Consider the following 13,481-nt stretch of genomic DNA (forward strand, 5'->3'; position numbering starts at 1 on the left):
AGTCTACATATCGTTTTTTCGGTCGAAGGTTTCTTTGTTTCCTTTTTGGTGCACACGAAGAGTTTATTTAAGATGTCCCCCATTGCATTGTGATAATTAACGGTTAAATTTTAATGTGCTATTCAGTTTATTATAAGGTTGTACAGTATAAGGACAACCAATATAACAAGGGGAACCCCTGTAAAAAGGATGTAGGTAGAGACTCAGGGGAAAGTAGAATCAAGGAGAAAAGAGGGTACTCTACCTAAATGTTTCAAAATGTACAGTGTATCATCTCATTGGTATACTGACACTTATACTAGACCATGCAAGGCAACAGTTAAGGAAATTTCAGCACATAGTCAAAGAGAGATTCATTAGTGTTTTATTTTTCACTTTAGTCAATTTCAGAGAAATAGATTCAATACATAAGATTATAGGTGATAACATGAAATAACAATACGCAAAAATGAATAGGGCCCAGTCACAATCAAACGCACACAAGCTCACAAACTTATACCGGTATCAAATCACACCATAAAAGAACAGACATCATGCATCTACACATAAAAATCCAAATGACCAACTGGAGGTCCAAACAGCCACAGTAATCAATATATGAGCAAAAAACATATGAGCATTCAATGCTGTACTAAATAGTACATGTTCAATTTCGAGGAACTAGGGCTTGGGTGGACCTCGTGGAAGCACCGATGCGCGTTTCGGTGAACGCACCGAATAATTGGTGCCACCTTCCTCAGGGAGAACAAGGAAATGGTTTTTGCTGGGACCTAACAAATATGAAATAACAAATCAAAAGCAATCCAAATGTAATTCGATAACATCATTTATTTTAATTAAAAACTGGACGTGCAAAGGTCATTAGTCATAAGTGTCGAAAAAAGTTTTTTTAAAGGGAATATATGAAAGTTATTAAGAAAACGTAAACACTGGCGAGTCCAAAGCCACCACCATAGTTAAACCAAATCAATAATATTGAGAAAGACTCAAGGAAAATGGAATAGAAAGCTATATACATGGTGGATATCAGAATTCACAAGTGGGGGTAGGGAAAGAGGGGAAGGGGGTTGGGGGGTAGGAGTAGAAACAGAAAGAGGAGGGAAAGGAGGGAGAGGGAAGAAAAGGGAGGGAAAGAAAAGGAAACAGGAAAAAGGAAAAGAAAAAGAAAGAGAAAGAGAAGAAAAGATAAGAAAAGGAAAAAGGAAAAGAAAAAGAAAGAGAAAGAGAAGAAAAGAAAAGAAAACGGAAAAAAAAAGAGAAAAGAAAAAAGGGGAGGGAAAAAGAGAATGCAAACCACCTCATGAGAACTCTGAAGCAAACGGGGTTCGCATACGATAAAGACGTTCCCGCTCACCTGTAAAAGCTATAGGCGTTGCAGATAAGTCAAGAGGAACCGCTCTGGCCTCAAAAGACCGGGGATCAATGCGTTTACTTGGGTAGAATCTGTTAAATACACATACATATAGATTTTTAGAATGGAGGTTCGGGCTTAAAATGGGGCGCAGCCACCTTGCAAGAGCACTGACGAACTGAGCGTATACGTAAATAAATGCAAACATAATAGATTGGAAGAAAAGGCAAGCAGAACATGTAATTAAATAGCTTATATTCTATAATTTTCTACTGGAGACAGCAGTGCTAACTACGTAGCTAATGAGGTAAGCAATAGCTTAATAGGTATAAGTTTGTGAGCTTGTGTGCGTTTGATTGTGACTGGGCCCTATTCATTTTTGCGTATTGTTATTTCATGTTATCACCTATAATCTTATGTATTGAATCTATTTCTCTGAAATTGACTAAAGTGAAAAATAAAACACTAATGAATCTCTCTTTGACTATGTGCTGAAATTTCCTTAACTGTTGCCTTGTATGGTCTAGTATAAGTGTCAGTATACCAATGAGATGATACACTGTACATTTTGAAACATTTAGGTAGAGTACCCTCTTTTCTCCTTGATTGTACAGCATAAGGATGCACAGGTCAGCCACACGTTGATTTGTTGGTGCCTTGTATATGACATCTCGCCTAGCATGGTTGTAGGTTAATGTTTATAGTTAATGATACATTTTTGCACTTTTTCATTAAATCTCCTGAATGGTTGCTATCATTTAACATCAGGGCCCTGCTGTAACTTTACTTGCACATGCACAAAGCACTTTAACACAAGTTATGAGTCTTATGTGCTGTATCAACTTTAATTGCCGGTAGATCTATAATGAATGTGGTTGACCAAAATTTATTTTTAGTGTTTTAATCTTTAAATGAAATTACAAAATAGCCTGTGATATATGTCCACATTTATGTTACAAGCAGTCTAGTTGATTTAGGAGATTGATGGACTTGGTCAGACATAAAATGATTTTAGTTGTTTTTATCTAATGTTTTAATCTTCATCGTATCTGTAAATTGGGATATGTATAATTACTTTTGTGGCCATTTGGCCGAAATAAAGTTTTATTAAAGGTAAAAAAAGATAATACATGCATGTTAATAACAGGTACGCGCTCTGATATCCTGCCTAGTTGACATCCGTGAGCATCAGTTTGCAAAGGCACCCGTAGTGCAGCTCAGAGAAGGGTGGCACTGTAGAACATCAATAGAAGGTGAGATTACAGCGCCCCTGATTGACAAGCTAATCGACGTCAGCAGTTCCCGTTGTCTCTGAAGCTGCTTAACCCTTAGCGTGAGCTACGTAAGCACCTCAGCATCACAATCACCATTGCTTAAATCACAGTTAGGAAACATTTGCGTTATGGTAGAAAGTATTAATCGCCCTGCATATTTGGAATGTGGTGCTCCCCATTCCTGTGTTGTGGCGCCAAGTCTCTAATATAATTCATTACCCATCCTGCACCGCAGCTATTAAGTCATTTTTTGTTACAAGAGATTATGAAATTGCGCAGCAGAATTCACAGCTGTCTCTGCGTAGCGTCACCTTCGGAGCAGGAGAGCGTGTTCTCTTTCAGTTTGACATCCGATGACAAGCCTGACCTTTCTGCAGCTCAAACAGTTTGTAAACAGATGGATAATCCGACGTATCACAAACTAGCGTTTTGGGTGAAAGTCGGGACCTTGCGGAAGAATCCGATCATTTGTTATTCACGATAGACAATAAATTAAGGCCTTACAGCCCATGCATCTGTTCACTGGAAAGATGTAAGGTGACAACTCCATTTCATGCTTGGTCTATCCAAAAAAAAAACACAATTTGGTAGAAATACCCTTTTATAGTAGTTGTTCAAAGTGCACATTTACGTATCAGGCGAACTTCAAAAACAGAAGAAAGATAGTAGTCTCGCTCTTTGCCTGCATTCTACGGCGGCAGTCGGCCAAGCTCTGGCCATTCTGGATAAATAACCCTGGCTTCAGCTGATACAGTCGAGATTTAGGCCCAGACGTGGCCCAGAAACCCCGTTTTCAGGGCGCTAGGCGGTAACTTTAGAGTCTTCTCTTTCTCCCTACATGATGGATTGGTTTTGTCCTTGAACACAGAATGAGAACCCCAGGCCTCTCCAGCAGCCAAAGTGATCTGTGTCAGACACATTTCCATCCTTCCGCCATGTTGGTAAAATATTAACAGCACTCTTTTCTGGGTTCTGCTGGGTTTTCTCGATTGGTGTCAATCCTATGTGGGCTGCTATCAAATTTACGCAAGGAATCTCTAATCGTCTCTTATATGCCTTATTGTATCCATCGCGGTGCCAGATGAATCGAACATCACTCAACTTTAGCAAGACTGGAACTTCTACTTTGACCCGGAAAGATGAACCCTCGATGGTTTATAGGACAGACATGCTTTGGAGAAAGGGAAAGAGTGGTCGTTGTCCTTGAGCGGGGGATAGGCTGCTGTGCAGGGTTCTGTGTTTAAAGGGCATTAGTTGCTTACAGGAAAGAGGCAGTGCACAGATATTTGAGGGATACAAGACGTGTGGGTTATGTGGTACTGGAAAAAGCAGGCGTGTGGCCAAGCAGACCCTCATTCGTTCAGGTGGATAAAACGGTTTCCCCCATCATTCTGCGAGAGACACTGAGTGTCTCAATGATACATAATCTGGGAGAGCGTGATTGGATAGAGCAGGGGTGCCAGAGAAAAAAGCAATATTGATAACAGTGGCCAGATAGTTCTTAATTTGTACTGGTGGTTGCAGGTGTGACCCACTGGCACTCATTTTTGGGAACCCAGATTTTCACAAAGAGCAAGAGAGAGAAAAGCACAAAAGAGGGGAAGAGAAAGATGGAAAAACAGCAACAGAGGAAGAAAACAGGGTTGAAAAAGAATCTGCAAGAGTGAAATAAAGGACAGGTGTGCCTGGATGGTGGATGTAAAAAGCACGAGGTGGAATCAAGACCATGCATCCTTGGCATTCGGCACCCATGATATTCATACCACCAGCCACGAACTTCTGAAGCAATATTTGGCCCCTAGCAACCTTGTTTTACAGGTTAAACACATGGGCTAGTTATATGACTCGCAGAACCTGTTCATATTGCAGTAGATGGTTGTTTAGAGGAGATTACTCTGTTTTCATTATCAGTTGTATTGAAGCATTATTCTTGCCAAGGAACCATGGAAACAGGAGTGAGAATGGCAGGACCACTGTGGAACTTCGGTCTTTGACATTATGCCATGTAGGAGCTGGAAAAATTCTAGCTAAACCAGATAAATCATTGTGAGGTTGAAGTGTATAGTGGGGATTGTGTGTGTGAGAGAGAGGAACAGACAGAGAGAGAGAGAGAGAGAGAGAGAGAGAGAGAGAGAGGGAGAGAGAGGGAGAGATTAAATGAGAAAGGAGAGTGTGTGAGAGAGCGTGTGCTTATGTGTGTGTATATATGAGAAGAGAGTGAGGAGTGTGTGTGCGTGTTTCTGTGTGTGTGTGCGTGTGTGGGTGAGAGAGAGAGTGACAGAAGACCAAGAGAGAAACAGTCATGTGTGTTGGTGCACCTGTATCTGTATGTGGTTTATGATCAATTTGCTGGTAGGGAGGCGTGTTCAATGTGTCTGTTTTAAAGTTTCATTCAACTCATGAGTTCTAATTGGCTCGTGTAGAGGTTTCCAGGAATCAGCAGGCGGGGATGGCTCAGTAAATAGGATCTGATTATGTTTGATCGAATCATGGCCCCAATCTACTTTTCACCAAAGCCAAAAACAAGCACTTAAAAATGCTCAAAATCAGCTCCTAATAGTTCTTTTATATAGACATTACTCCAGCATCTTGCTAAACCTGTCTTGTCCTCACATATTTCCTGTTGCTGGGTAGCACTGAGATGGTAGCAACAGCCAGAGATCATTAAGTGATAAAATGTGATATACAGGGATCTCACATCAAAACATCCAACCCCTACAAGAAGAATATTCCCTACACAGATCCCAGGTCTTTAGATACCTATAGCTACGCCATGTCCTTGAACAGCACCATAAATCCCTCAGGAACATCCCTGAATATAGCCCCATTGAATCCCAGATCCTAATGGGCCCTATTGAAGGGAGGGCATTTCTCAGATCTACAAAACCCTGTCACTCAACTCCCAGACCTGTTCATGCCACTGTGTTCCCAGTTGGAGGAATTGCTAGGCCCCATTGATGACTCTGACTGGAGAGACGCCAGCACATCACCCAGAGTAGTGGTCATCTCCTCGAGGCTCAGACTCATCCAACCTAATTTCTTAACGTGACCTACCTCACATCACTGAGGCCATGGCACGCAGGCACACTAGTGGCACAGTTATGCTGGTGCTGCCCAGAATCACAAGCACATGTTTACCACCTGCTTTGGGACTGACCTTAGATCACCCAATACTGGCAGACAATCTAGAGTGATCGGGAGATCGATAGACCTCTTCCCCAAAGTGGCCCTTTTTAGAGTCAAAGACTAGGTCAGTAATAGTGTTGCAGACAAAACCTTGGCAAGTATCTGAACTGTGATAGCCAAACAAGGCATTGCTAGAGTCTGGAAAGCAGCATCTCCTCCTCACCTGGTTGTCTGGGAGCTATGGACTGGTGTGCTAAGCAGGAAGAAACCGTCTACATATAACAAGGGTGCCTGAAGAAATAAAGGGAGCTATGGGGCAAATGGCTGGAATACCATGGGTCGCATTAAATGGTAACCACTCTGCAGCTGTGCAACGCGTTTGTATGAATTTGGCCATGTTTTTGTGTGTGACTATGTATCACCGTGGCGGTTGTTACAAAATAATAAAATTCAATTTATTAAAAAAAATAATGTGCTATACACTTGCATTTACTTACTCAAATAGCTCATGCTTAGAATGTCATACACACAAGATTCAACCTGGTTGCAAATTAATTCTAAAGAATTAGGAGGTAAATAGAACGAATGTTGTTCGTAGATGCATTTCTACATCATATAAAATTACAGTTTTTTGCCTTAAGCGCAGCGTTCACCCCCTGGGCTGCACCAGTCAAAGTTGCCTCGAGAGATGGTGAAACGTTTACAGTGATTGCAGCAGATGGGTTATGGTAGGAATTCTGATAATTGCTGGTTGATGTACAAAACTCTGGAAAATAGTTCCAGATTGAAGGAGCGAGGTTGGAAAGTGTGTTCTTCCAGTCATTGGCTCTTGAAAAGGGTGATAACCAGGAGGGACAGGCTGGAAGAGGACAAGCACGGTTAAGGACAATAGCGATGCACTTTCAACCTGGGGATCATATAAGAAGCTGTGTAGACCGTTCTCCATGCCATCAACAGCCAATGTAAGGTCTGAAGGAGGAAAAAGTAGAATGAAAGTTTCTGGCATAGAGTACCAGTCCTACCCCAAGAGGATCATAGAAAAAGCAAAAAAACGATCCCGGAATACACCTAGGGAGGCTCTACTGGAAACACACCAAAAAGAGGAGCTTGACAAACTGATATGTGTGACAACTTTCAATGCGTCATCCAATGATATTAAAAAAATCATAAATAGGAAATGGCCAGTCCTAACATCTAATAAACTGAAAACACCATACCAAAGCACGCTTTGGAACCAGCCACAGGTTACGGGCCATTACCAGTGTGGGTCTTGCGTGGTGTGCGCATACACAGAACATACAAAAGAAATAGACTTAGGCCTACATAATGCGTGCGAGCAAAGAGCACACACTAACTGTAACACAGATAAAGTTATCTATGTGATAAAATGCCCATGCCAACTCATGTACGTAGGAATGACAGGGAGGAAAGTAAAGGTGCGCATAAACGAACATAGGAGTACAATCAGGAGGTCCATTTCGGCTACGAAATTAACCGCACACTATGTGGAGAAAAACCATACAGACAGTGACCTATGGTGGTCAGTCATTGAGAAGGTCCCAACAGATGGTGACATGACTAAGATCCTTTTAGAACGTGAACAACGATGGGTCTACAGATTAAAAACCCATATCTCCGGACTTAACGATTCCATTCCTTGGAACCAACTTAACAAGAACAGATGAGACAACTCTGTCTCTGATGTCAGTATAAATATCTTAACAGTAGTGTCCAGTTGAGAAATTACGGTGTGTATTCTGAATACAAGATCTACGATGTAGATTATAACAGTGTAAGGACAATCAATATCCAAACGCTAATTAACACTTATACCTACACATATACAAATACCATTAATCGTCTGGGACTGCATGACAACTGTCCACATGCCGTGAAGGGGTTCAATTAAAGTCCTCATTATCGAATCTCATATGATCCACGCAGGTATAACAAACAATGGCACCATAAACCGTCGGTAATTTTTTTTAAAAAAAGGTAAAGGTAGCAGTCCGTTGTAAATAGCAGCTGTATGTCCAGACTTGCAATCGCATATTTACACTCCCATCTGAGGATGTATTGCTCTTAATTGTAGCCCGTACACTAGACTGGTCACCCTGACCATAGTGATCCTAAACACTTCCCGTCATGTAGCAAGATACAGGGACCACATCTTCCAAGATTCCATAGCGACGACGCATAAAACGCGACCCGCACACACGCTTCTCATTCTGAGCAGAGTGATCTGATACACTTTCCATCATCTCGAAAAAATAGAGACCACAACCCCCCTGATTCCATAGCAATGATGCATAGCACGCGACCCCGGCTGTGAGCGGGGCTACGCGACCCCGGAATACGGCGGGGCAGCATCTTCAAACAATTTCCTGAGATACATTTAAATATCCTGACCGCGAGACAGCCTTCACTACAAGCGGTGGGAGCCTCCTCCAAACAGGTTGATATGCGGGGCAGGACCCTTGATGGCGTGAGTAATCCCATAACTTTTAAATACAATAAGGTACGTGAATGCGAAATCATGTGGGCTACTAGCCCCCACTCTTACCTAACCACCCGTGTGTGTGTTTTTTGTTTCCTGTCACTCTTGCCTTTTTTGTTCTACCTACGTGGCGGTTTTGATTGCGAACTGTGTCTACCGCTACTATATTAATCCATATGGACACCAAAAAATCTCCCGGATTCCACAGTGTTTGACTACAGGGCTACCCCAGTACTAAGCGAGGTCCCACGGGGAACTTATCCTCTCCCAGATCGGGGTAAGAAGTATGTATATTCGAAAGATACTGAGTGAAAGCTGGGGTGATTTACATTAGATCACCAAATGTAGGAAAGAGTTGGCGCTTTTAAGTTTACGGCCTGGAATGAGTGTGTTTAGCGCGGATGTCCGACCTTTTTTCTATCACGCACTAATGAATGTAAGATGATAAGATGCGGCACATGACCGCCAATAATTGGATGCCACAGATTTATGTGTGTGTGTTTGATAGAGTATGCTGGAAACATACGTGCATTCTCACTAGTTGGCACCAATATAGAATTTGGAACACGGTGGTAAGAGCACAAATGCATAAAAATACAGATGCAGTCTTGTACCTGTATACAACGGTGGTTGTATATTGTTTTTTTCTCTTTTTTCCCCCAACAGATGGAGTATCATGAATGACAATTGTCGCTTTTAAATAAGGAGCAGCTACCTGCCTTTATTCTTAATAGTATAGGGAAATTCTCTGACTATCCATAATTTCCAGGGGATTTCACACCCTGAAGAAAGTCCAACACCTTTGAAGGGGCCGGCCCGGGCAGAAACATGTTGGCAATAGTGTCTTAGGACCATAATATCCCCACTGACCCTTTATACTCTGTTTTATTACTATCTCTATCGGATCCAAGAATAAAGGGAAACTGGGATCTGATATTGATTTTTAATCTTTATCCCCCTGGCCAAAACTATCTCAGTAAGTGTTCCCTGAAAGACGGTCGAGCCCACCCTGACTTCTAGGCGTCAGGGTGTCCCGATGATGAAGCATGACACCACTAGGATGTGTGAGGGAAAATATAACAAAAGGACGTGCCTCCTTTACCACGCAGGAGTGGTGCTAATAGCTTCATATAGGGCATACCACCTCCTTATAGTTTAGAGATTGTTCCAGATAAACTTAACCATTCAATAGCGAGTTATGTAACCAAGGGAGTACTTGTTGTGAAACAATAGAGTACCAGTCAACAGTCTCCTTACAACTAGTAAGTGTGCAAGAAAATATTACAGAATATGAGACCTAGTAAAATCTCCCAAAGGAGCCTCAATTAACAGATGCAAACAGAGAACAATGTAAAGACCTGGCGTGACAAAAAGAGGTGACCGTCCAATTTGACCACCAGGTTCCTCATCTCCCCACAGGACGGGGCAAACTCACAGTTCAGAAAGCAAATATGCTGGGTCATAGAGCTCCTGCCTTCCACTGATATATATAACATCGTTTTCCTTTTGTCACCCTTGAACTTGAGCCTATCGTACAAAATCCAGTAGGGTCCCACTGCCATAAAATACTGAAAATGATCCACAATGATCTTTCACTTTTCATCCAAAGGGGTTGGAATCTTAGTGTCATTCAAATACATGCACCAGTGAAAGCCACATGACCAACAGGTATTAGCGAGGCTCCACATAAGCCCTGAACACAGGGGGGGGACAGGGAGATGCCCTGGAGGACATAAAATAGTAGCTTTCTGAGTTCTGAAGTTGATAGTGCAAGAGAAATGGTCTGGGTAAGGTCAGCTATAAATGACTAAAGTCTTTGAGGAATGATAAAGTAATGCTTAGAGATAAGAGGCCACAGGGTTGGTATGGTCAATGATACTAGGTGACAGTGATTCAGCATATCTCTCCCACAAGTTAGCATTGGAATTACCTTATTACATTCTATAGGTGTAATTTCCCAAGAGGAAGAGATCACTGGTTCAATTTTGGTGTTTCTGCAATCCTCATTTGAAATCCTAATTTATCGTATTTTAAATTACAATTCGGAAAATTACACTTTTAGAAAGTTGAACAACAGAATGTCCTAGATGTCTGTTTAAACTTTCATATACTTTTAGAAGACAGGACCATTGACTCAATCTTCTTATCTCTTGCATTTATTAATTACAATTCTTTCATCAATTTTGTCAAATCGACCAACTTTTTAAACAAAACAAATCAAAAATCTAACCCTGGGCATAGGACTACGCTACGCTCGCGTAGTTTGCATAGTTTGCGCAAGTACGCGCTACGCGAATTGTAAGTAGCACAGTGCAAAAACGCGTAGCAGGCATTTTTTGCTTGCTCGCGGTCCTCAACGTCAAGTTGGCGACCGCGAGCGAGCAAAATAACATCCCGGCGAGTCTTTTTTCTCGTTCGCGATCAACAACATCAAGTTGCCGATTGCGAGCGTGGAAAATAAACCTCCCGGCGAGATTCTCAACGCGAGGAGGTCAGGTTTCTCATTGCGAGTGGTCGCGTATGCTCGCGATGAGAAACTACCAGTCCGAGTTGAGAAAGCTGCCAAATCTACTTGAGCAGCAGAAAACGACCGCTTGCACTGTGCAAGATGCGGTTTGCAATGATTGCACAGTGCGGGCATGCATCGGGCACTGTGCAATCAGTGGGAACAGCATTTTGCACAGTGTACTACGCAGTTCGCACAGCTACGCGTAGCGCTACTACGCAAACTACGCCCAGGGTTACAAAAATCAAGGAAAAAACTGATTTGAACAAATAATACCAATGCACATATGCAATTAGACAAATACTTTAGTGAGAAAGGAAACTAAGCTAAAAATGTTCATTATTGTTCACAGAGCAGATCCAGTCGTTGTCCTGGGGAGAACCCCAATAATAATAAAAGGGGTACGAAACGCATCGACACGCCACAGTACCTTGGGAAAAGCAATTATAATAATAGGACTACGTGGGAAAAGTTATAAATTCTCAACCCTAGAAACTGAGTCAACAGCTCCCAAGAGCTAGCAATAGTAGAATAGAACCATGTTTGACTAAGGGAATTATGGACACTACTGTTGGATTGCATGAATATATGACTGGAAGAAGTATTTATCTAATTGCATATATGCATTTGTTTTATGTGTTCAAATCAGTTTTTTCCTTGATTTTTTATTTGTTTAGTTTGAAAAGTTTGTCAATTTGACATACAGAATAATGCTTATCAATATGCGATTGTTGTCCCTGCTCTGACTAAATATGTATTAAGCTTCCAACAAAATTGATGAAAGAATCATAATTAATAATACAAAGGCCAAGAAAATTCAGTTAATGGTCCCGTCTTCTAAAAGTATATGAAAGTTTAAACAGACAGCTAGAACATTCTGTTGTTGAATATATAGAGGGGCCTATTCTAGCTGTTAATAAGGGCCCTACCCCTCCAAATACGTGATACTTTTAGAAAGTTGCCATTTTCTTGTTTTAGCCATTTGGTGCCTGAAGTCTGTCTCTGGCGGCATGACTGGGTGTACTCAGCAGTTGGACATAGTGTATTCCATCTAGGCAGCCACACACAATGGCAGCATAAGTGTGACTGGATGGGCCATCACTGGCAGAATGGGAGGGAGAAGCTGGGCCCAGCCTCATTTACATCTGAATAGGCTGTGTCCTGTCTCCACACAAAGGGCTGCATGCCCCCTGTAGTTAGTCTGGAGCCAGGGCAGGGCAAGCAGTGCATTTCAGCACTTCAAAGGCATGCTTCTAGAAGCTTCTTCCCACTTTGAAGGCACTACTGTGTATTAAAAGAAGGACCTCAAACACTACCACTTCAGTGCACTTCTGACCTGAGGATACTCTGAAGGAAGAAGGACTGCTGTGCTGCTACAAGGACTTCCACTCTGCTGAACTGCTGCTCTGCAAGGAGCCTTGCCCTGCTGTGCTTAGCTGTTGTCTGCTGCCGTCTTGCCTTGGGAAGAATAACTGGACCTGCAACTCTATGTTGAACCCAGGACTTCAGAGTGGCTCAAAGTACTAGTTTGCATCTGAGCCTCAGGGACATAATAGGCTCCGCAACAGCTCCTGGGCCCATGTTCAGAGAGTTTCTACCCCCACGAGGTGACCCTCAGGTTTGGGACCCTTGGTGTGGTCCTTAAGCTCTTAAATCAAGCTTTGGGGCTCTTCACGACAGTAAACGTCCCAGTTCATACTGGAACGGTGCCATTCACACGGAAAATCAGTGCAAGTTGCAGAAAGCCCGTCTCTTCGCACAGCAGCATCTTCAGCCAGTGGGGGACCACCAATGTGAAGCTTCAGTATGCCCATCTACGGCGCCTGGCCTGCTCTTCGTGCCACACTAACTGACACCTGTGATGCTCCTCTTGCTTCCAACAAACCCCTTCAATGCGAATTGGACTTTTGGCACAAAACTTGAGAAGGTAAACTGTCAGCTGTGATGAAAGGACTTGTGTTTGTGCAGTGCTATACAGTGATTTGGTGTACACTGCCATCTCTCATCTAAGACCATTTTGAAATCTAAATTCTCATGGTTGGCCTTTTTGCTTTTTCTAAATTCATTCCTACTTTCCCTGACTGATTGTGTGTGTGACCTTGCCTGCAAAGATGGAGTTTTAGCTTGCCAACCTGGAGGGGTGAAGCTCAAAGAAGTTTGCCAGGTGAAGGAGTTGCCCACCAAGAGGGGAATCAAGAAGGTGGAGCTCCAAAAAGCCTTGAGACTGAGCATGGGCTGAGGTCCACCAGTCACAACGGATGACCAGGAGGAAGAGGAGGATGAGGAAGGATCAGCGCAGGATCCACAGGAGGGTCAAATGTGGCTTGCTGAGGAGGGGGTAACCTACTTCCAAGACTGGAAATTATCTCCTGTGCAGGGAGCAGTATGTCCTTTCACGACCTGTCCCCAGAGGTGCTGCTAGAAAGGAAGGCAGAGAGGGATTACAAGCTAGAGATGGCTAAGCTCAAAATGGAGGAAAGTAAACTGGCCATGGAGGTAAAGCAAAAGGAACTAGCCATGGATGAAAAGAAACTGGCCTTGGAGGATAGATTTGCTTTGGAGAGTTTGGCTCATGAGAGTAGCCTTAAGGAGCTCAAGGCCAGACAGGCAGTGATGGTTGCAGCATTTCCTCATTGTTCTCTGGAGACAAGAGGGTCCATGTCCCTAGAGGCCTTGTGTAGGAAGCTGGCTCTCAAGTACACTGTGCAGAGAGTCCAGTGAATCACC

At 42.7% G+C, this 13,481-nt stretch overlaps 1 protein-coding gene across 1 annotated transcript in view; it reads right to left on the reverse strand.

The window, feature by feature from the left end:
* Positions 1-348: 348 nt before the first annotated feature.
* LOC146809901 (uncharacterized) overlaps positions 349-13,481 on the reverse strand; it is a 153,271-nt gene continuing 140,138 nt past the window's right edge. The window contains exons 6-7 of the mRNA XM_085614395.1: positions 1,355-1,443; positions 349-770 (exon numbers count right to left, since the gene is read on the reverse strand). Of these exons, the coding sequence (XP_085470521.1) occupies positions 1,364-1,443 (80 nt within the window). The 3' untranslated portion in view covers positions 349-770; positions 1,355-1,363. The remainder of the gene's footprint in view (positions 771-1,354; positions 1,444-13,481) is intronic.

Source organism: Triturus cristatus, chromosome 7 (genome assembly GCF_964204655.1).
Source record: "Triturus cristatus chromosome 7, aTriCri1.1, whole genome shotgun sequence".
Classification (NCBI taxonomy): Eukaryota; Metazoa; Chordata; class Amphibia; order Caudata; family Salamandridae; genus Triturus; species Triturus cristatus.